Source organism: Lissotriton vulgaris, chromosome 7, assembly GCF_964263255.1.
Source record: "Lissotriton vulgaris chromosome 7, aLisVul1.2, whole genome shotgun sequence".
NCBI lineage: Eukaryota > Metazoa > Chordata > Amphibia > Caudata > Salamandridae > Lissotriton > Lissotriton vulgaris.
In genome coordinates, this window is record NC_141695.1 from 1,289,924,983 (window position 1) to 1,289,948,057 (window position 23,075).

Here is a 23,075-nt window from a genome sequence, read left to right on the forward strand (position 1 = left end):
GGATGTGTGGGAAGAGCAGTGAGGTTTAAAAGCAGCTGGAAGAAATAGTGGTCCCAATACTGCAAGTGGCAGTTAATATCTTTCAGAAGCATATTAAAATATATTTTTCATTTGTGAGATGAACTTTGTTGGACCCATGTTTTGTACTCATATTTTATATACTAACTGAACCTTTAAGGACATTATGTAATCTTTTATTCTGAGCAATTGTATTTCATTTTGTTTGAAATGCTGCTCAAATTGTATTTTGATATTTATAACATGCAGTGTTTTATGAATTCTTAAGCAGAACAAAAACAATATTGGCTGTTGACAGAGCCCCATTTGGTAATATGCTTGTCAACCATACAATGATATTAACTGGTCTAATAGAGATACTATGCAACTCTCCTAATAAATCTATTACGCTTCTATAAGGAATACAAAAATATGGAGTGTGTTAACTGATGTAAAGCAGGTAACCAATGGAAGGGGTGTAAAGAAGTGAAACAAAAAGACACGGGAAGCCAAATCACTCATTGCAGGTCATTTCCAAAAATAGTGCGTTTTAAATTTGGCTTTAAATCTCCCATCTAAACACTCTTGTGATTTATGCAGATTGCAATATTTATCCTTAGAAGAATGGATTCCAATCATTAATTGAAACGTTAGAAAAACACTGACACAATGAAACATGGCCTGGGAATAAAAGAACAATTCTTATAAACAACAAAAAGTGAAAACATCCGACAGACAGATGGGAAACCGCGAGCATGTCCATACTTTCCCCACTATGGTGATCAACAAGATCCTTTCAATAAGATGGTTAGTGGCTTCTTTTACAAAACCACCACCCCGGTCACTGCCTGCCCCCACCGCACATCACCTTTTAACGCATACAATGTGATGCCACTGTGATGTGTCCTGATTTACTGAATATAAACCACAGACTAGACAAAACCCCTTACCTTCTCCTGTTCTTTTGTCTTCTTCTTGGACGTTTTGCCGCGGTGCGCTCTGGTGTTGTACTTTGCGAGCTGGTACTCTGTGAACTGTTTGAATTTATCAGTCATGGCTCGGCGCAGACATGAGGGCAGGGGTACTGATTTCCCTTGTTTTGAAGCCAGGCTCTAGAGAAGAAACAAAGAAATACAGAGGTACAAAGAGGAACTCCATAGTTGAAGTTACACAAGCAATCTGCCTATAGCTGATGGGCACCCTTTTTACAGCTACACAGACCCTCTTTTCTAAAGAAACATATAATGCCTGACAACAGATCCTAAAACCATGTTTCTATACATAATTAGATTGCGTATCAGTGGATCCATTACCTTTATAAATATCTTCTGTTCATTGTGCAAAAGTGCAAATACCATATGATTGAAAGTAATAGAGCTGTTCTCATTGTTCCTAATCATGGGAAGCACCATCCTCGTTGGATTCTTTGAAATGCAACCTTTTATTTTGTGAGTGATGGGGTGAATACATGGACATAACTACCCTTCAATGTATGTGTGAAGACATCTGCAGGAACACTGCTGGGAGTAAAATTAATTTGTGTTACCTGATCCCGAGAGTACTATGCAGAATTTACTAGTATTCAGTTAAAATGTAATATGACAAGTGGAGATAGTTAAGAGAACATTAAGTCACATGTTCTTTTTCCTATCTGCTAGAACGTATTTGATTTATTGCTGTACATTACTCAGAGGATTGCCTTAATGACCATACAAATGTTCCAAGTCTCCAAATGAACCCTAGAAACCAACTTTCTAGATAAATATTTCTGCTCCTCATCTCAGTTATAGCGGTCTAGTTTTGAACGGTCTGAAAAGAATATATATGTCATTCCAAGGTGCTCAGATTTAAGGCCGCACTCTGTTGCAGTTCGGTGAGCAACCTTTTAATTTATTAAGCATGCAGCTTCTCCCCCAGTTTATAATTCCTCAGGCCTTTTTCAAAGGTTTTGTCCTTCTCATCAGAGGCCACACATGCAGAAAGAAATTTCTCGACGCTACATACATATACACATTATATATATATATATATACCGCCAACCCAGATGCACATACTCAGTGCATTCTGGGAGTTGAAGTCCGTGCACTATCTCTGGACAGCAACAGGTGAGCCTAATTGACTGGGGAGGAGTGGCCAGACCCGAACATTAAGGGAAGCAGGACTGGGATTCATTTGTGAAGGCTTACCTCGCACGGCAAGGCGCTGAAGAAGGCCTACGCCGAAATGCATTCGCCACCCGTGCAACTGCTGCCAATAAATGCCTGGTTTACTCTGTAATCCCCTCTGGCCTCCGATTCTTCTTGTTTGGAGGGATGTTGTGCTGATATATATATATATATATATATTATATATATATATATATATATATATATATATATTAATCTAGGAAGGTAACAGAATGTGTAACACAGAGGACAGTTTTCCCTGGATGATTTATTTGAAAGCTAATGGAACAGGTGTGTTCTAATCGGAAAACTAGTAAGGAACAGGAGCTGATTAAGTTTAACTTAACAACAATACATATCTTTTGAAAATGGCTTGCCACGTCTGGAAAGCTTTACAAAGATGTTTGAATGCTTTTTTTCTTCCTCAGACCCCTCACTAAACTAGAGACCCTTGAATTAGGTTTATGTTAAGAATGAGAGATGCATGTACCTTAATCATCAGATGAAGATTTCTTATCATGCGGATGCAGTAAGAAAGATAAGCCCTTCTGTTAACAACACTACACATCTTAGATTTAATTAAAATGAATTGAATTTAGAAAGAAAAAAAAATCTCTGTGGGTCAAGTGGATTCCAGATTACATTTTAAAAACATAATCGTTTTTGTAGAGGGCAATGGTCTTCCTCCATGCATATGTCAGGGGTGAATCTGTAGAGTTTGAAGAAGTCTTTGGACAGAAGGCTTAACAGTTGGCAGGCCAACTTGAAAAGGCACCAGGTTTCCACAGGAAGCAGATATACCAAAACCAGGACTGGCATAATGTGGCCTAAGCAGTGACTTGCTGAGATTAGCTGTGGTACCAACTGGAGACCAGTGTTTTGTGTTTTCCATCAACTGTGAGGGCAGATACCTAGTTTTGAGTTGGACACAAAGTAGGAATTCGTTTTTGTGGGACAATTTTTAAATGGAGTTGAATATAGACCCTTGCCCGAATTTCAAACAAGCAGCAATGTATCTAATTTCCTCTTTCCAATATGATGCTATGGAAAAGCATAGTATCGTCAATATTCTGGTGTACTGGGGTGATAATGTTTATGACCACCTCTCTGAAGGGTTTGATCAATGAGAAGAAGAGACCGACTGAGAATTTTTTTTATTTAAATACTTTTGATTGGATCCATCATAATAAAGCAAACATTAATGGATAATTCACAAACGTTCACATAGGTACAGGCCCATCAGAGGGAAATGCAACATCAACAGCAGAATCAATATGATCAAAACACAAGCCCACCACCCATGCAGAGAGGAGACAGACAGAGGCAAAAGAGAAGAAGCAAGCATGAAACTGTATAAACACAGGAATTCAAAATATCAAAAATACCTATAGTCCATTACACAGTAGGAAATAATGTAAACTCAGTCCAAAAATCAGCAGTTCTGGTGCTGAATACCACACTGCCATTCGCCACAGCTCCCTGCATTTGCTGGGATACTTTTTTTGTGCAGAAAGGCTTTGCGTTCATCCGACGTGAGAATATGTGGGTAATACTATCACAGGACACTTGCAGTTGCACTGGGAAGCAGAGTGGAGCGCTGAAACTCAAGGCCAACACTTCTTCCTTGACGTTTTGGAGAGCTCTTCTATGATCTTTGGTTACACAGCATAAGTCTAGGACAATCAATGCCTTGTTACCACTGAATGTCAAAACTACGTTTTGAGCTGCTATGTAAGTCCTCCTCTCTGCCCAGGTAGGCCCAGGTGGACAAGTACTGTCCCCCCTACCTGTTTACTTCAGGGTCTCGTATGGCCAATATTCAGAATCTCTGCAAATCTTTAACGGGACTGTACTGCCATCTGCAGAACTTCCAAGTCGAGAAAGGTTTGATGTAATAACTTTATATCCTCCACATTGGGAATGGAAGTGAAGCCCATCACACAGCTCTTCGGAGCTGGATACAGAGCAGGTCCTGAAAGCTATATGGTGATCTAAAGTGGTCACGTATTTCTCGTACTTTGCTTCCCAGGTGCACCACTTTACATTCCAGCGCAGTAATCTTTCCCTTAGTTTGGCACACGTTTGCATTTAATCCTTGTGAACTACCATCCATTTCCAACACCCTGTAATCTATACTCTGAGTTGTGGCCCTGTATTCATTCAGGTAGTCCAACAGTAGCAACTAAATCTGAGGGATATTAGCGGAGCCTGGATCCTCAATATTATTAGTTGCTTCTGGTCAATAAGAGGACATCATGGCTTAAAGAATTTTTGTCACATAATGGAGGATGATCTTAGCTCTACAGAGCACAACCTCCTACTTCAAACGATCCAGCCAGTCATTAGACCATAGCAGACCTCTGGCCTGAGCAGCAGTTATGAGACTGTTTGTTCAGACTCAAGCCCCAAAGTCCAAGCGAGCAGGAGTCCCTATTTATCCAGCAAATGCCCCAGCGTCTTCTTTGACCACAGAAGCACATAAAGCTAGGACAGGTCCTCCGTGGGTTCAATGCAGAGAACTCCCTCAGGCAGTGAAGTTGAATTGTACCCTAGTTCCCAGCGCTTTACGTGTTCCATACTGAGCACCCTCTTATCCCAGAGCAAACGCACCAACTACAGCCAGTGTCCAGGCTGCTTCGATGTAGAAGGGTGCAGTCTTGGATGATGTCCAATCAGAGAAGATTCTGGGTCCAGCTAAAATGTCTTATCAAAGACATGCCCTTATGTAAATGCTCCTACATCGGTTTAATCGCTTATATAAGTACTCATAGCTCCAAACACTGGGTGACCGGCTATGTGTGAATCTGAAACCAACTTGCGCTACAAATACTGCTGTTAAGATTATTTAACATGGTCCACCAACCAGGAGAAGAGACAGACAGGAAGGAATTGGAGAGCTAGTGCTAAAAAGCGTGACAGAGAAGGGAGTGCGACAATCAAAGGGTCACAAGGAAGGTAAAAGGCTAGTCAGAAGATGGAAGAGGGGGGAAAAAGGGAAAGCGTACAAAGTGGAAGAGTAGTGGCAGCATTAGTCTGGTGGGAACAAGGGACAAATGAGTCAGAGTGAGAAGGAGGAGGAGACAGGGGCAGTGACAAGGGAGATGGAGAAAAGGCATAAGCTGTGTGGAAAAAGAGCTAGCTACGGGTTTATTGAACATGAGAAGGGACGTACCTGGTAGATTTTGGGCACCTCCATCCAGTCCGAGGGGAGCTGGACTGCAGCAGAAAAGTACCTGCGCAGGTGTGGGCGGCAGGGCTCGTGAAATACTGCCAGAGCCAGCAAGAAGTTTGCTGTTGTTCGGATATTCAGCTCCTGCCTTGTATACAAAGCCACCTGAAATAGAAAGACGCATGTATATGAGCTGGAGCTAACAGGGAGAGGGGAAAATTCACGTTTTTGCACAAAGCAGTCCTAGTCAGTCCTTAAAGTAATCATGACTCTAATGGTGAAGCCAAGTTGCAATTCTCTGCCAGTTTCCAAATATAAAAATATGCATTTCGTACAATGTAACCAGCTAGGTATTTTAGATTGTGTCATCTTTACAACAACAAAACGAATTAATGAATCTTGCTGTAAACTGCACAGCGGCTGTATCAGTCTTTCTACTAAAAAATCTTTAACTCAAGCAATTGTACAGGTTGAGAAGAGTTCGTTTGTTCTTGCTTTTGTACTCCAGTCTGCCCAATTTAGAAACTAAAGAATGAACTCTTTACATCTATTTTAAAATGATATCTTTCTGTGCATAGGGTAAATTGTCACATGCGTGCCTGAAATATATTCAGGAAATATATACATAAATGTGAAAAGTGCATTGTGATCTTGGTGAAATTGCATTGTGAATGCAGCTCTTCAACTTCTTATGCCTTCAACCATTTTTTATCAAAGTTACAGGCAGTCCAATAAAAAAAGTAACGCTGCCAAAAGCATTTGAACTTTTGGGAAACACGGATCCAGAAAATTACCTTTGCTTGGGACTCTTTAGATTACGTACCTTGCACTTTGACAGTTTTTTCTTATTCATTATTATACATCTAGTGGGAGCAGCTGTTGCCAAAGTGAAGACCTAAGAACTCTTTGCAAAGAGGATGGTGGTAATTGAAAAACGAACTTGCTGTGCTGCAACTTTCTGGATGAAAACTGATTAAATCTTACTACACCGTCACTTGATCATTTCTTTTAAGTGAATGGTTCTGCAGCACTGTGTGCTCCTCCATAATCTTTTGAACCGTTGAGAAACTTGAGGCTAAACAAAACTTTATAAAACTATCAAGGACTTCAAGTGGATCCTGCACAAGGACAGCGTATCTTTCACTTTTTTTTTTTAATTTAAAGACAAACACTGGCACTCAACCATAACATTTGTACTTGGCGGACTGACAAATCTTTGTAGAAAACCGCTCCTATTTAAGTCATCAAAATAACTAGATTGGAATGTGTGCCGCCTTTTCTGGCATTTGTGAGAGTAAAAGGTAAATCACAATTTCGTTTACCAATGGCCCTGCGTAGATTCAAACCTACAATCTGAACAAACACAATAAATAAGTTTAAGAGGAAGAACAATTTCATTTCTAGCAAATATTTTAGATATGAAACATTTTTGGAAAAGTCTGGATATATTTATTATTGAAACAGTGATTACAACTTTCACGCCAAATGGACATCCAACATATCACTACTTTTTTTTCAAGAAAAGAAGAGAGCACATCATCCCCCACAATGGAGTGGCAAACCTTCAAAGTAGTCACAAGGGGCTTGTGCATCAAAGCCACGGTGGGAGTTTAGCAGACCCTTTCCAGGGAACGAGCAGCCCTGGAGGCTTCTCTATTCGAGCTGGAGCATACTTTATCTACTCCTGATGGAGCAGACAATTTGTGTACAGTTTGGTCCAAATACTGTGATTGTCTGGAAACTCTCAGATGTCCTGACTATGCTGCATACCAAGCTAAAATTTGTAACAAAGTAATTAAACCTAGTTGGTTATTGGAGCAATGGGTTAACCCCTGCCATGCCGGACCACCCCACTCCATATCCACCAGGTATGTCCACCCTAGGCGGACGGGCCTTTTCGACTACTCTTCCGGCAGCTTGGAATAAACTACCACTCTGCCTTCGGAAGGAGTCTAATCTATTGCAGTTTAGGCGGATGTTAAAAACGGTGCTCTTCCGAGATGCATGGGGCGTGATATAATCTGGCGGCCTGTTCCTGTAATGTTTTGGTTTATCAAGTACAAGCGCTTAGAGACCTATCGGTGATAACGCGCTATATAAATTGAATAAATAAATCGGGGGACACAGCTCATACTCAAACAGCTGTTAACAAAGCCTTCTTTTAATACCATAGTTCTTTATATCGTGCCCAGAGTGCTGAAACTGGCTGCGTTTGTAGACCCAAATTGCCTTTCTAAAGAAGCTCAACTCTCGCTAGATGCCCCTATCAATTTGCAAGAGATCAAATCTATACTAGAAGTCCTTCCCAGAGGGAACATTCTGGTATCAACGGCCTACCAGCTGAATTTTATACATTTGCACAGCCCCTAGCAACCAGGTTGGAAGCCTTATTGTGGCGTTTGCTGCATGTGGGTCCCTGCACAAATCCGCACAAGGATCCTTTTAACATGGCCTCCTATCACACTCTGTCAATTTTACAACTATAGAAATGATCCCTGAAAGTATAGTCTTACACTCTGTCAATTTTAAATACCGATTAATAAATACTTGCCAAGATTCTAGTCTGTAGATTATTGCCAGAACTCCCTGATCTAATGCACAAGGATTGGTAAAGCTTAGCCCTCGTCGATTGTGGCACATTATGGAAGAATCGGCAAATAATTATCCCTCAGCCAGCCACATGTATTGCGCGCGACCTTGAGAAAGCCTTCACTGTATATACATTCACGAAGTGCTACGGTTGTTTAGATTAGGCCCACATTGGCATAAACGGACCAGATACTGTATTCCCGCCCTTCTGAGTAAAAAGCAGGAAATGTGTCTCTGCCGCTTGTCCCATGGGTAGGGGCACCGACTGACACCAAGGTATGGAGAACTGCTTCACAAAGGAGTGCCGATCTGGGTCCCCTCTTTTATGTGACAAGCCAGTCCCAAACCAGAAATTAAAGTTTGAGCCATGGTTGCTAAAAAGAAAGAGTCAGAAAAAAAGTTCTTGAAGAAGAAAAATACAGACACGTCCAGTTTGACCCAGAGGTCCCCTGACTTGCCAATTACATTTATTTAGATTTAAAACAAAAGTCAGTCAATTGAAAGGGAATAGCATAGGGGCAGGTTCAGCAATTAAACTGTGCTTCAGAACTAAAATCCACTTAAAATGGAGTGCCCAAATTTGAAATTGAACAATAAGGAAGACCTTATGGTAGGATTTTGGCTGAAGAGTTTTCAGAAAGAGCAATAAGTGGAGGAGAGACTACTGCAATTAGGTAATTTAGTGACACTCTATACCAGTTGAAGGAAGTTGTAAAGTAGGCTTCAATCTAATTTTAACACTTAGGCCACATGTCAAACGTCATTAGTTGTAAGAATATGAGCCAAAAGAGTACGTTACTTACCTTTGTTAACACCTTTTTTTGTTAGAGACATTATGTAGCCGCAGATTCCGTAACTTACAATGTTCCGCAGGCAAAGTCTGGATCCAGAAATTGTCAAGCAGTACCTCTGCACGTCAGTAGGTGGCAGAACTGGAAGTGACGTGCTAGGTGCATATATAGGTGCCACCCCAGCACGCGGAAGTCAGTTTCTTTTTGTGACATTCCACATCATAAGCACGGAGCCATAAAGAATGAGGACACACTGGTGTGTATTGTTTCAACCCCGTAAAGCATTACTCTTTTCTGAGCTCAGTACGCAGAGCAGAAAGTAGAAGTAAGAAATCTGCAGCTAGATAAACTCTATACCAGATAAGGCGTTACCAAAGGTAAGTAACTTGTTCATCTGATAGAGCCTTAGAATAGATACCCAAGCAAAGCCTCCCCAAAGGTGGGTCTGTGAAACATGTTAGACCAAAATGTCCTGCAAGACCAAAAAGGCAAAACGCCCATCCTGACTGACCCAATTGTCCAGGCAGTTGTGCTTGGTAAACATATGTTAAAAAAATAAAAAACACGTTGCTGCCTGGCAGATTACCAGGACAGGGTCTCTGCGAGCTAATGCAGTGTTCACAGCCTTGGCCCTGGTGGGATTAGCATGCAAGCCTGGGGAACGAAGGAGGGGGAGGGAGGGGTGTGGGTGGTCATTTTTGGCCAATGCGTAGCAGATATTTATGCAGAGCATTATCCATGTTGAGATTTTTTTATTTTTTTATTTTATTTATAAAGTTTTATATAGCGCAAACTTGATCCCGAAGGATATCAGAACGTTTTACAATTTGAGGCAAAGGTAACAAAAGTCTAACATGGGGAATCTAATGGCCATTGAATCTACTAGTACAAACATAAAAGCTCAATATAACCTCAGTGCACGAGTAGGAATGGGCCATGCGATGGAGCAGAGCGAGATAAGGGGAGTACATACAATAATCATATACAGGAATAATAACCAGTACTCAAAACAATAATCGGGGGCTCAGTGCCCAGATGGAGAGATAGGCCTAAATCAGCCGTCCACAAGAGCCTACGGAGCAGGGGGTATAGATCCTGATCTATTGATCTCGGACTTTATGCTTTTAGCCCCGGACTGGAGCAGTGTCTGGATGGAAAATGCTGTCACAAATAAGGAAATACCAGCTCTTGACCAGTTAGTACCACATTCGGTTTACTAGCACCACTTCCATAGGGCCAGTCCGTTTCTACATGACCTTCCCTTTCTTTAGCTCTGACATTCCCTTCAAAGAGTTGATCGTCCACCCAGAACTCTTGTGCGATCAAGGCAGAACGATAACGCTCTTTTCGGGTCCAGGCTGTGGAGTCTCTCCTCTTCTTTAGAAGGTGGGCAAAGTGATATTTTAGCCGATGTGAAACGGTGTCACAGCCTTTGGAAGAAAGGAGGCACATGCTCACAGAAATAGCTTGTCCAGGCAAAAGGTCATAAAAGGGGGGTGCACAGAGGGTGCTAGCGGTTCACTGACCCTTCTTGGGGGATGTATGGCCACCAAGAAAGTAATCTAGATAGTGAGCAAGCAAAGTGGGCAATTGTGTAGCGGTTCAAAAGGTACATGCATAAGAAAGTTAAGGACCAAATTAAAATCCCACTGAGGCATGATGAATATGGCCTTGGGAGGAGGAACATATGCTGGAGACCTTTCAGAAACCTAGTCACAAACGGCAATCTAAACAAAGAAAATTAGTCTGGCAACCACAAGAATGCCAAAATTGCAGACAAATAAAATTTGTGCCAGAGCAGAGTGCTCTGGGCAACAAAAAGAAAAATAGTAAACCTTGGTATAAGGGTGCAGATAGAGGGTCAACGTCCCTGGATGCATGCCAGGCCACAAATTTGCCCCAAACGAAAGCGTATACCGACTTGGTGGAGGGACTCCTGGCCGCTAGAATAAAATCACAGCCTTTGGGAGGTAGTCGAAAGCTGTCAACTATCGCCGCTCAATCTCCATGCAAATATGCTGAAACCACTGCCATCACCCTGGTGAACCACCGAGGGGTACTGGTGAGGCCAAAGGAGAGCACTGCAAACTGAAAGTGCTCTTGGCCCACTGGGAACTGCAGGAAACACCTTTGGACTGGCAGGACAAAGATGTGGAATTATGTGTCCTGCAAGCACAACACATGTCTGATGTTATAGTCTGCCAGAGGTGCAGGTAATGACAAATCATGCCCTCCCTCCAACACTGGGTGCCTGTTTTGGTATAAGGGCAAATTAAATTGTTTGTGAGGCTATGGCTTGCAGGGAGGTGGTGAAGTGGCTTGACCTCTGGCTGTTCTCGAGATCTCCGGGCACAGCGTCAGCGACCACAAAAAGGCTGGAAAGCCTGTTGGACTTGATGGACTTGGAAAAAGACGCCGTTGGTAGCCCATGTTATAGCCACGTAAGAGATGAAAGGCAGACTTGGGTTGGGGGGGGGGCCATGAACCGGCCTAAGTACCACGCCATAGCTCTGCTGTCCTTAAAGAGCTCCAGCGCTTAGTCAGCCTTCTCACCAAAAAGTTGAGACCCATCAAAGGGCATGTCCATGAGCTAAGCTTGGACTTCTCTGAAAAGCCAGTGCATCTCAGCCAGACGTGGCGCTTAAGGGCCACTGTCGATGCAATCGTTCGGTAAAGAAGGTTGGTCGTGTCCAGTCCACATATGATGGGGAATATCAATGAGTCACTGCCATCTGCAATCGCCTGGGACATTATGGCTCGATTCTCCTCCAAGAACAAAAGGCAGCACATGCCCAACCGAATCCTACCCTGTGTGGAAGTATCGGCCCTAAAAGCATACAGTGTTCTTCTATCACAGTGCTAGGCTGGCGGAAGAGAACTTCCTCTTTCCAAAGGAGGCCAGCTTTTTGGATTCCCTAACTGGAAGAGTGGTAAGGAAAGCGCCAGGGTTAATTCTAGAAGTGGAGACTTGGACCACCAAGTTCTCTGGCGTTCGGTGCTAGGTGAGGAAACTGGGGTTCTCAGGAGCAAGACGATGGCGACAGGCTCCGATTATGCTTCTCTGTTTACTGCAAGTCACAGGAGCCAATGAAACACAATAAAACAAAATACCACAATACCCAATAACACTTGCAGGTCATATGACCAACCATAGAGTATGTCCATATAAAAGCACCTTACAAGGAAACAGTGTCCTCTTTCTTTGCTGCTCAGCAGCCTGTTAAGTGCTCACATGTTTTCCTCTTCCTTGTGTTTGACTATTGTATATGGCATTTAACGATTTTCACGTTGTGTGTTAATGATCGAAACTCAATGCTGTTAATTGTTTGCTTTATTGTTCCCTTTGGTGCATGTTTGATGATTTATTGTATAAGTCTTACCGTTTGGCAAAATAAGATCGCTATTGTCTTCGGAGGCTCCAAATCGAGTCGTCCGCCTTTAGACAATTTCCCCCTGCACTGCGCTCCTCGCGCATCTACTTAGTTGAACCGGGCGATCCCGCCCGAGTTCCGATCAGTGGAGCGGGAGAACGGGAGCGAGGACGCGGGTCTTTCAGAAGCGCAGTCCTCTTTCACTCAGCACTACTGGCCTGCATCGCGCATGTGCGGCAGCCATTTTGGGGATATATCTACCGATTCAAGGATTTCTATGGGCGCGAGCATCGTTTAAAGCGCTCCGCTTCGTGTATTCTGCTAGTACTCGCTCCCGAAGACGTCCCTTGCTTTGGCTGCGTTGGGGCTGCATAATCAGCATAGGCTCTGCCTAGAGTGGTAGGCAAGCCCTCCCTCCACACTTTAATTGATCCTGATATCTGTTTGGCTAGCCTGGGGTTCCAGTCCCCCTGATTTCGGGTTTTGTCCCGTTCCGGATTTCCCACTCTTGGGTTCTTGCCCCAAAACTTTGATTGGCATCGTATACCTGTATACTTGGATTTCATTTGATTATTTCCCACTCCACATTGATACACAGTTATAATGTCTGACTAATATTATGAAGAGGAGTATTATGATGAAGAGTCCACGGGCTCTATGGAGCAGGAGCTTGTTGAAGCGTTGATGCTGGTGTGCAACACTCCGTTAATAAAGCGTTGGTAAGAGCCATTGAGCCACTTAAACACGACTTATGCTCCATATGCCCAACAACAGGGCTGGCTCCCACATTCAGGTTCTCGTCCAAAGCCTAGTGGCAAAAAGATCCTCAACCCTCACTCTGCAGATTTTGCCAGGCTGGCTGAATCCATGCAGGTGACCATCATGGAGCTTCCAGAGGACGAACCCTCGGATTCCTCTTCAGACCAGTCTTCCAGCCAAGATGAGGCGCCTCGTCCTTCTAAGAAAGCTAGAAAAGAGCACCACATGCAGGGACCTTCACGCCCTAAGCTCCTCCCTAAGCTCCTAACTTTTGACCCTACAGCGATAGTGCACCTAACTCTACAGCCTGGCTGCCACCGCCGGAAGTGGCGGACTATATTCAAACGCATCTCCGTCAAGTGTTTGATAAAGATGTGCGAGCTCGTCTTCGCTCAGAATGCCCATGGCCCGGTTTTCGCGAGTAAGGTAGTCAAGACCCCTGGATCCCACAATGGTCACTTATTTGAAAAAGTATGCTAGGACCCTAAAAAAGGTTTAGATAAAGCATGGAGGACCTGCCAAGACAAGCTCCTCTCAAAGATTCTAGAACTCGGCTTTAGGGTCAAAGAATCAGGGATGGCCATAGACCCCAAAGAACTCATTGGATGGGCTCAACGTGCAATATGTCAACTAGGCAATGCTAACTGCGCCATGTCTACTGAGCGCAGGAGATCCATATTATTGAAATTAGACCCTAAGTTAGCAGAACTCGCCTCGTCTGAGGCCGGTCCATTAGCTCAGGGGCTACTCTTTGGCCAACCGTTCCTCAAGGAACTTACTAAGTTTGTTGCCACTTTCAGCGGCATGGATAAAGCCCAAGGGTCCCTCAGGCGTGCCTTCAGACCAGTTTTTGGCAGGGCCGGACGTTTCAGAGGGCGTTCCTTCGGCCGTGCCTTCAGACCAGTTTTTGGCAGGGCCGGACGATTCAGAGGGCGTTCGTTCGGCCGGGGATATAATCAATCCACCGAAGGGGTCAATACCAGCAGAAAGGTAGTTACCAGGACCCCAACTACTCCAATTCCTCCTTCTACCCTGCTCGCCGTGCAAGGAACAGGTTCCGAAAAACCAGATATGGAGGCAACCAAGGCACCCAACACGAGCCTGGAACTGCAGGTGAGGATTATTCCTTATTCCACAGTAAATTTGGGGGGCAGAATTCAGTATTTTCTGCAGAAGTGGCAAACTATTTCCCAGGACGCCTGGGTATTGGAGACAGTCTGGGGCTTCAAGATAGATTTCTACAGTTCCCCTAGTCAGAACCCCGCCCGCCTCCTCTGTATTTTTCCCTACCAGATCAAGCCTTTATCTCAGACGAAATAGACTCTCTGCTTCGCAAGGGTGTGATCGTTATTACAGTTCCACATGGTGAACCCGCAGAAGTCGTTCTTAACTCCAACTCAGTCAATCGAGTTTCTTTGATTTCAAATTGATTTCCCTATCTTGCCAGCTCCGCCTGCCTCTCCAGAAAGTACGCTCTGTCAAGAAGGAGTTGAGGGCGATTTTGAGCAAGCAAATTGTATCCTTGATATCGATCGCACAAACAGTTGGTCTACTGTCCTCATCGATCCAAGCGATATTTCAGGGTCCCCTCGATTACCATGCTCTACAACGGTAAAAAATCCAGCATCTCCGGAAAGGCCTCGCTTATGCAGATCAAATTCCTCTCTCAGAAGAGGCTAGGTGGGAGATACAATGGTGGTTAGACCATATGGAGGCGTGGAATGTTCGAGCCCTTTTCGGCTCCAGCCAGGATGTGATAATAGAATTGAAAGCCAGATGGGGCTGGGGAACCCGTTGCGGTCAAATAGCAACTGGAGGCAGGTGGTCACCGAAGGAACTTTCTTTACACATCAATTGTCTAGAGCTCCTCGCAGGCTCTTTTGCGATTCGTTGTCTGACCCCCAAGAAGACAGATTGTTGCATTTTATTGCGCATGGACAATGTGTTTACCGTCCACTATGTAAACAAACTTGGGGCACCAAGTCTTGGATTCTAGCAGGAATTGCCAAAGACTTTTGGCATTTTTGCCTGCAGCACCGGATCTTGGTGATTGCAGTATATCTCCCAGGTCGCAGCAAAGAGGTAGCCGATTGGCACTCTCGATAACTTCAAGACTCCAGCGACTGGAGACTACATCCCAAAATCTTTCAGCCCTTAGTTCTCCTTAGGGGTCATGTGAAATAGATCTCTTCGCTTCGCCTCTCGCCTCAACAGGCAGGTTCTGCTGTTCTTCAGTTGGCGACCGGACCCGGAAGCGTTGGCCACAGATGCTTTTCTTCAGACTTGGCCAAAGTCCCTTTGCTATGCATTTCCTCCATTTGTGATAGTCCCCAGAATCCTAGAACAGATCCGGCGTCAGCACTCGGAGTTAATTCTAATCACCTCCTTTGGAGGGCTCAACCGTGGTTTCCCATGATTCTCGAGTTGTTATGTGCAACCCCAGTTCTCCTACCACAACTCTGGAACCTTTTTCTGGACCCTCAAAAAGCCCCTCACCCTCTGATAGCATCGGGGCATCTCCACCTGGCGGGTTTCAGGGACAGATGGAAGATCCCGGGACTTTCAAAGGACGCTGAAAGATTCATTCCGAAGCCTGGTCAGTTAACACACAAGAGATATTCCTCTGCCTGGAAACGATGGTGTAGTTGGTGCTCTCAACAGGAAGTGGATCCCGTTAAAGCACATGTTTCACTGATTGTAAACTTTTTGGCTTCCCTAGCTGCCTCAGGTTTGGCTTACAAGACAGTCAATAACTTTCGATCAGCCATCTCGGCATGACACCTGCCCATAGATGGTAGCCCCGTGGGGGGATACCCCTTATTATGTAAATTGCTCAGAGGCATTAGGTTAGTTAAGCCGCCTTGTCCCAAGTATTCTGCCTTATGGGATGTTTCCATTGTTTTGAAATTTCTTGATTCCTGGCCTTCTAACAAATACTTATCCAGGAAGCAACTGTCGGCTAAGCTGACTATGTTACTCTGTTTGGTCTCTTGCAAGCAAGTGTCTGATGTCCGGGCCTTAGACCTAGCCAGTAGAAGATTCTTCCCTGAAGATGTCACCTTTTCCATTACTAGACGCACAAAGTGTAAAACATCTATCTCTTATCCAGCTTTTCCTGCAAATACAAAATTGTGTGTGGTTCAGTGCTTAAAGGATTATGAGCTAAGCACAGCGGAATTTCGTTCTGACATGAATGGTTAGCTCTTGATTGCATTACAAAAACCCTTTAATCCTGTAACTCCAGCTACCTTGGCTAGATGGGTACGCTGGTTAATGGCTGAAGCAGGCATTGATGTGTCGACATTTGGAGCTCATTCAGTTCGGGGAGCTATGGCTTCTAAGTCTTATGCATTGGGGACCAGCTTAAATTATATCATGAATGCAGATGACTGGTCATCAGAATCTACTTTTAAGCCTTTTTATTATAAACCTATTGTTGATGTAGCTTCTGTGGTGGTGGATAAGCTTTAAACAAACATAATCCGAGCCCTGGTCCGGACATAGAATAAAAAATTTGCAAACATACGCAACAAGAATTTTCAATTCTATTAAGGACACGGAGGCCAGGATTATCCCATCCAATTGTATTTTTTATTTTGAAATGTATAACCTTATACTGCATATGTTTATTTCTTCCCCCCCCCCTATTTATTCTGGTATAGGTTGGGGTGACCTGTGTTACGGCCTTTTCCTTCTTGTTTCAGGTGCTGATACCAAATGAGGTCGGAATCTTCATGTTTCCGGAATTTTTCCCTTGGAGAGGTGCTGAAGTTTGCTGGCTCTAGCTCCGGTTCAGAAGTCTAGCCCTGTTGAGCTATGGAGTGGGTTGTTCACTTAGGAAAGTTTTTTCTAGTTGGAGATGGTTTTTTATTCAAGAACTGGGGGATTACCAGGACATTGACAGTTGTTTTTCCACAAAGAAAGAGGACACTGTTTCTTTGTAAGGTGCTTTTATATGGACATACTCTATGGTTGGTCACATGACCTGCAAGTGTTATTGGGTATTGTGGAATTTTGTTTTATTGTGTTTCATTGGCTGCTGTGACTTGCAGTAGTAATAATAATAATAATAATTCTTTATTCGGTTAATCACAAAGAAAACCATAAAAGAAACAATCAGCATAAAAAGTTCATACATACATAAATTTAAAAAAGGGCCATTTCATAGAAACATTTGTGCAATTAGGCAAAAGGGAACGAGTATTCTTTGTTAAAAAAGAGAAGTTTTGTTTCAGGGAGTCTTCAATCATTAAATCTGTATGTTTTTTTCTTTTTCTTTTTCCCTAATGCAGTTTGCTAAAGGTTTTTTCTGTGATTCAAAATGCATTTTAAAAAGTTTAAGACCAGGTAACAGACTTCTTCCGACTCTAAAGTTTGCAGTCTTAGGAAGGCCGGTCGACATTGTCTGAGGCCCCATCGCCTGCATAACGGAAGTATCCAATATTTTCTGTGGGGATGATAAAATTTGCAGAATAAGATGACGTGGATATTGGATTGAGTTGATTTCGCGTCACAGGGACACGGAGGCAGGTTTGGGTCCCAGGCCTTGTTTAAGGGAAAGGCGACCAGTCTAAAAAAGAGGTTCAGTCTGAGCCTGGTAAGCAACATCCTCTCGTATGTTTTAGTGTCGAGAGTAAGGTACGGTTGGATGCCAAACGTTTGCTGGACTGTGTTCGCGTGAACCACTGAAGGTTTTGCTGACTCAGTTGACAGTCTTAGTGTTTCCAAGTGCCGTAGTGCAAGTTCCTTAAGTTCCTTTTTTGGGAGAGCGACCAATGATTCTGGATGGAGGTAGTATTTTTCGAGGCCAAGGTCAGTGAAAAAGTTTCTAACGTAGCGAAGCCATTTTATTCTGTGGGCGTGGTCAAGTGACATTATCGACTGTGATAGTGTGTTAACTTCCGAGGTCCAAATACGCCTCCACAAAAGCAATGGCTGAATTTTAAGGAGATCCTGCAAGTAAGGAATTCCTAATTCCATGTGGGAGGCGTAGTTTGATGAGCCTTTTGGGGTAGCAAGAAGGAATCTTACAAATCGGTTTTCAATTATTTGGAGGGCTCCAACGTCTGTGTGGCCCCAGACCCCTGCTCCATAGAGAGCTATCGCCTGGCACTTGGCATTGTAGATTCTTAGCAGTTCTACTGGGCGCCTCCTACCCAGTTTCCGAGAAAAGGTCTGCAGGGCTGCTATTGAGCGCTTAAAAATGTGACATCTCGCTTCTACTGCTGGTTTCCATGTTAGATTATCGTCAATCAAAATCCCGAGGTATGGATATTGTGTGGTGATCTCCAAAGGTTGGCTATCAAGAAAGATGTTTTTTTTGCCTTTCTTCGCCCTCCCCGTGATCATGACAAAAGTTTTTTTTACGTTAACCTTTAGGTCCAGGGAATTCATAAAGGTGGTATATCTATTTAGAGAGTGCTGCAATTCACGCGGGGTTCGGGCCAGGATGACGGCGTCATCCGCGTAGAGGAGCGCTGGAATCGATCTCTGTTTCATTTTTGGGAGGTCCTGGGCCCCCCTCAGCATCGCCTCCTCCAAGCCGTTTGTGTAGAGCGAGAAGAGAAAGGGGGCTAAGACGCAGCCCTGCCTAACTCCTCGCTCCACGCCAAATGCTGCTGTCAACTCGCCGTTCTTTCCGAACCGGACTCTGGCCGAGGCCCCAGAATACAGCTCTCTAAGAAGGTCCAGCAATGAGGGGTCCACATTCATCTCTCTTAGGACTGTCCATAGTTTGGAATGTGCAATGCAGTCGAAAGCGGCAGACAGGTCTACATAGACCATGTATACCGTCGATTTCTTTGCGTGCATGTATTTGGCCATTATGAGGCTGAGTTTAAGTGCCTGCTCAACTGTCCCAAGGCCTTCTCTAAAGCCGAATTGTAAATCCGACATAATGGACTTTTCCTCACTCCACAGTTGCAGTCTCTCCAGAATGACCCTTCCCACCACTTTGCCAAGGGAGTCCAGGAGGGATATGGGACGATAGCATTTTGGGTCCTGTCGGTCCCCTTTCTTAAAAATGGGGACCATGATTGATCTAGTCCAGGAGTCCAAGATGCCCTCACTAGCTGCTGCTGTACATACTCTCGTTAAGATAGGTGCCCAAAGCTCCTGGTTGCATTTAAAAAGGTCCACAGGCACGCCATCCGGACCCGGGGCCTTTCCGGTTTTGCTCTTATCCAAAGCCACTAGGATTTCTGAGATATCGAAAGATACTGAAATTGGGTATTGTACTTCGTTGTGGTGGTGAGGTGAATGGTTTGTGATTCCTTGGTTTTTGAATATTTGTTCAAAGTGTGCTATCCAAGTTCCCTCGTCTATAGCCACCTCTATCTTAGGAGAGTTGTTATCCGAGAAGAAAGGGGATCTGATCGTTCTCCAGAAGTCCTTACTGTTTTTTGATAGAGAGCTCTTATCTAGGTCATTCCAGAGTTTCTCTTTCATTTGTTGTAATTTTAGTTTACGTTCCAGATTGTATTTTCTTCTCAGAAGTTGAATGTGGCCCACATCCCTTGGTTTTTTATGGAGGGCGGATTTTAGGTCAGTTAGAGCTCTTGTGCAGTTGTGATTGAACCAACCTTTCCTTTCTGTGTGTTTATTGGTTATTTTCCCCGTAAGTAGTCTCTTGGCTAATTTCAAGATTTCTGCGAAGTTCGACAGGACCTCGGAGTGATTTAGAGCTGGGTCCAGGCAGTTAATAATATGTGGATATGCCTGATTGACTAATTGTTTTGTGAGTTTTTGTGGGTCAATCTTTTCCCATTTTATGGAATAGCCATTTTGTTTGCGCAGTTGCAGGCTATCTTGGGTAAGGGCAGCTGCGATGTCCGTAACCTTGGATCTATATTCCGATAGGTGAAGTTCAGTCTTTAATGCATAGTGGTCGCTTAGTAGGTTGTATATTACTTGGTGATCTGTGACTTTTGCGGCGAGACTACGGGACAGCAGGATGTAGTCCACTGTTGTCTGGTGGCCTCTAGCTACATAGGTTGGTTTAAACTGGTTTTTCTCAGCCTTCGGAGAGTTGGAGATGAATAAGTCAAACTCTGAGAGGGTGTTATTCAGGGCGTTGCCGGATTTATTGTGGACGAAATGAGCTAGTGGGGCATCATTGTCGTCTACAAAACCGCAGATTTTGGTGTCTGCCATTGGACACGGATGTGTATTGAAATCGCCTCCCCAGATAAGATGGATCGTTTTGGAATTGGTCTCCCCGTGTTGGGGGAATCTTAGTCTCTCCTGCATATTATCGACGAAAGTGATGAAGTCATTTTCCATTAGGTTATTGTAGGAGTTAACAAGGATGATGGTGTCTTCGTTTGCAAAGGAGAGGGAAAGTATCTGACAGTTGGAATCGGTGAAAAGGTTAGACACTTTTAGATGGGAAAGAGTGTTAGCAATGTAAATTGTTAAGCCTCCTTTGGGTCTGCCTATTGGGCTTTGAATAGCGGGTGAGAAGTAGGTTTTATACCCTAGTAAATGTAACTCTGAAGTTGCCCAGGTTTCTTGCAGGCAGATTATTTTGCCTTGCTCTAGGAAATTGAGTGCCACAGAGTCGTTGATCTTAGTTCGGAGACCCGCCACATTCCAAAATAGAAAAGGTATTGTGTGGGGGTTGTCTTTCGGGGCTGAGGTTGGTGAAGTTATAACGGAGTTGTTACTTTGGGAAGAGGAGTGTATCGAATTTGGGGTGGTTTGTTCTGGATCCCTTAATGGTCAATCCACCATTTCTAGGGGACTATATCTGTTTGTTGTTGGGATGTTATACCAGGGGTCCCATCTAGGTGGAGCTCTGCGGGTCCTCCTCTGTTGTTGGTATCCCCATTCTCCGCAATTTTCTCCCTGCTGGCGTGAATTGGCTAATTGCCAAGGGTTTTCCTGTTCTCTAAAGCGAGAGGTGCCATATTGTCTGTTGTCGGGGAAGCTTAATTGGCGCTGAGGTGGCTCGACCCAGGGGAAGGCGGGGTCCTCAAAGAAATTGCTATTTGAGGTTTGAATGGAGGGGTAGAAGAATGAGAGGGGTTTAATTCTTATGCTTCCCTTTGGATTTGGGTGTTCCCAAGAGGTGATATAGTCTACCACCCATGGGTCCTCGAAAGTAATGATGATGCAGTCCCCTGGGTATTGTTTGCTACCTTTCCCCACCCACGGAGTCCTGAAAAGTGAGGAGATCCTTCCATGGCAATTTGGTGGCATGGGGCGATTCGTCTGCAGCCAATGGTGAACTTTGTTTTTTAGGGACCATGGCGGTTCCGTCATATTAGGGGATAGTTCGATTACTCCAATCATGACTGCTACATAAGGAGCGGCCTCTGGAGGAAGCTCCGTATGGACTCTGGCTTCTCCAGTCTCTTTTAGGGTATTTTTTTGGGCTGGTTGAGAAGAGGAGTTGTGTGCCGGGGTTTTGGGGAGAACAGTTTTTCTGGGGGCTGGTTGTGGCCGAGTGATTGCGGGTGGTTGCGTTTTGGTTTGTTTTGATGTAGTCGGACCTACTGTGGTAGGGTTTGGTGTACTTTGGGTCAGGGTAGCTGGAGGTATTGGAATGGGGGGAGGAACAGTGGGTGCTACTATCTGTGGTGTAATTGTGTGAGGGATAGAAGGTTTTGTGATACTACCCAAAGAATTTGAGGGAGCGCTGTGAGAAAGGTTTGCGTTCCCTTTCTTCTTTGGGGGGGGCCCCTGGGAGTGTTGTGAGGACGAGATAAGCTTCGAAATCTGTGTTTCTATCTTAGTTAGCTTTAGTTCTACAGGTCGTAGTAGTTGTTTAAAGATTTCTGTTATCTTATCTAGGAGTATAGAGTTATCCTGATCTTCCGGGCCCTTTGTGTGTGGTTGCGATGGTGAATCCAGCAGAATAGGTGTGGATCCTTCCTGTTGGTCTTGATGAACTATTACAGTCGCAAGTGCTTGCTGTGGTTGTAGGGGAATTAGTGGCGAAGTTAGTGGAACCTGAGGAGTAGTCGGGGGAGGAGCGATTTTGGCTAGTGTAAGATTATTTTGGGAAAACTTGAAGACTTGCAGTAAAGAACAGAGAAGCATAATCCTCGCCTTTGTGTCCTTAATAGAATTGAAAATTCTTGACACATGTTCGCAAATTTTTTATTGTCCTGGTCACAAGATCTCCTGTGCAGGGATTGGACGAGGCCCCAAGCAGGGCGTATGAAAGCACTTCATTAAATGAGAGTAAGAGTTTGGAAATGCCGAATGAGCACCTCCATCAAGGTGTTGGTCTTGAATGCCACAAAGAGCAACTGAAGGCCCAAGACCTTACCTGCCCTCTGCGCCACCATTGCAAATGTGATACCCTCCCTCCTCCATACCCACTGGTAGTGGCAGAGACCAAGCCAGTGTCTGGTGAGGTGTCCAAACCACTGCCAGTTTCTCATACCAGTTGACCTCAGTGTCATCTAGGGGATTCTGGTAACCATAAGGGTAGGGTCCTAAGACCCATCACAATCATCACTTACTCTAGGCCTGTCAAATAAAAAAAAGGCACTAACTCTGATTCAAAAGGCATTATAACAGTCCGCTACAGAGTCGGATGATGCCCATCCGGTTGCGTGTCACAGTCTGGTAGGACAATGGGGGCCTGTGCTGCCCTGAGGCATCGGGAGTGATGTCACTGGAGCAGAAGCCAGAGAAGTTTGCGATCTCACAGGCGGTGCCATTCCGGATACAGGTCTGGATCCAAGGGGCCTGACAGTCAGTGGGGGCGAACCAGCCGGCAGAAATCCAGTAGGAGACCCTAATGAAACTATTGGGTTGAATGCCCTCCAGAGGGTCAGGCCAACCAAATATGAGGTGCATGTCCTTATAGAACTCCTTGAGTTAGGTGGGGATTGCTCCAACTCCGGGAGGCGCAGAGTTGACCCTGGCACAGGCTCCACAGTAGAGCAAGGTCTAGAGTGCTGAAGCGCCAGTACTAGGACCACTGCGACTTCTTGAGCTTGTGGGATTTACCCAAAAACATGGAGTGCGACTGCAATGGTTGGGAGTGGCTCAGTGAGCAGTATAGGAACCTTCCGCACGACCGTAACTGTGAGTGTCATGGGGTCGTCTGATTTTGGACAGCGAGGAGCTTCAGGGAAAGTTCCCTCAGAGCCTTTGGCTTCATGGTGTGGCAGCCCTTATACATCTTGGTGTCATGGGCCCGCTTCAAGCACCAAAGGCACACCAGATGAGGGTCTGTCACATCTGCTGGTGACAGACACCACAGGGTGTTAAGCCTGCT

The 23,075-nt window shown here is 44.5% G+C and overlaps 1 protein-coding gene across 7 annotated transcripts in view; it reads right to left on the reverse strand.

Moving 5' to 3' along the window:
- The window catches only part of TEP1 (telomerase associated protein 1), a 1,080,103-nt gene that overhangs the window by 939,199 nt on the left and 117,829 nt on the right, over window positions 1-23,075 (reverse strand). For all 7 annotated transcript variants that reach the window (XM_086931874.1, XM_086931872.1, XM_086931869.1 and 4 more), the window contains exons 5-6: window positions 5,335-5,496; window positions 948-1,109 (exon numbers count right to left, since the gene is read on the reverse strand). In XM_086931874.1, coding sequence (XP_086788000.1) covers window positions 948-1,109; window positions 5,335-5,496 — 324 coding nt within the window. The remainder of the gene's footprint in view (window positions 1-947; window positions 1,110-5,334; window positions 5,497-23,075) is intronic.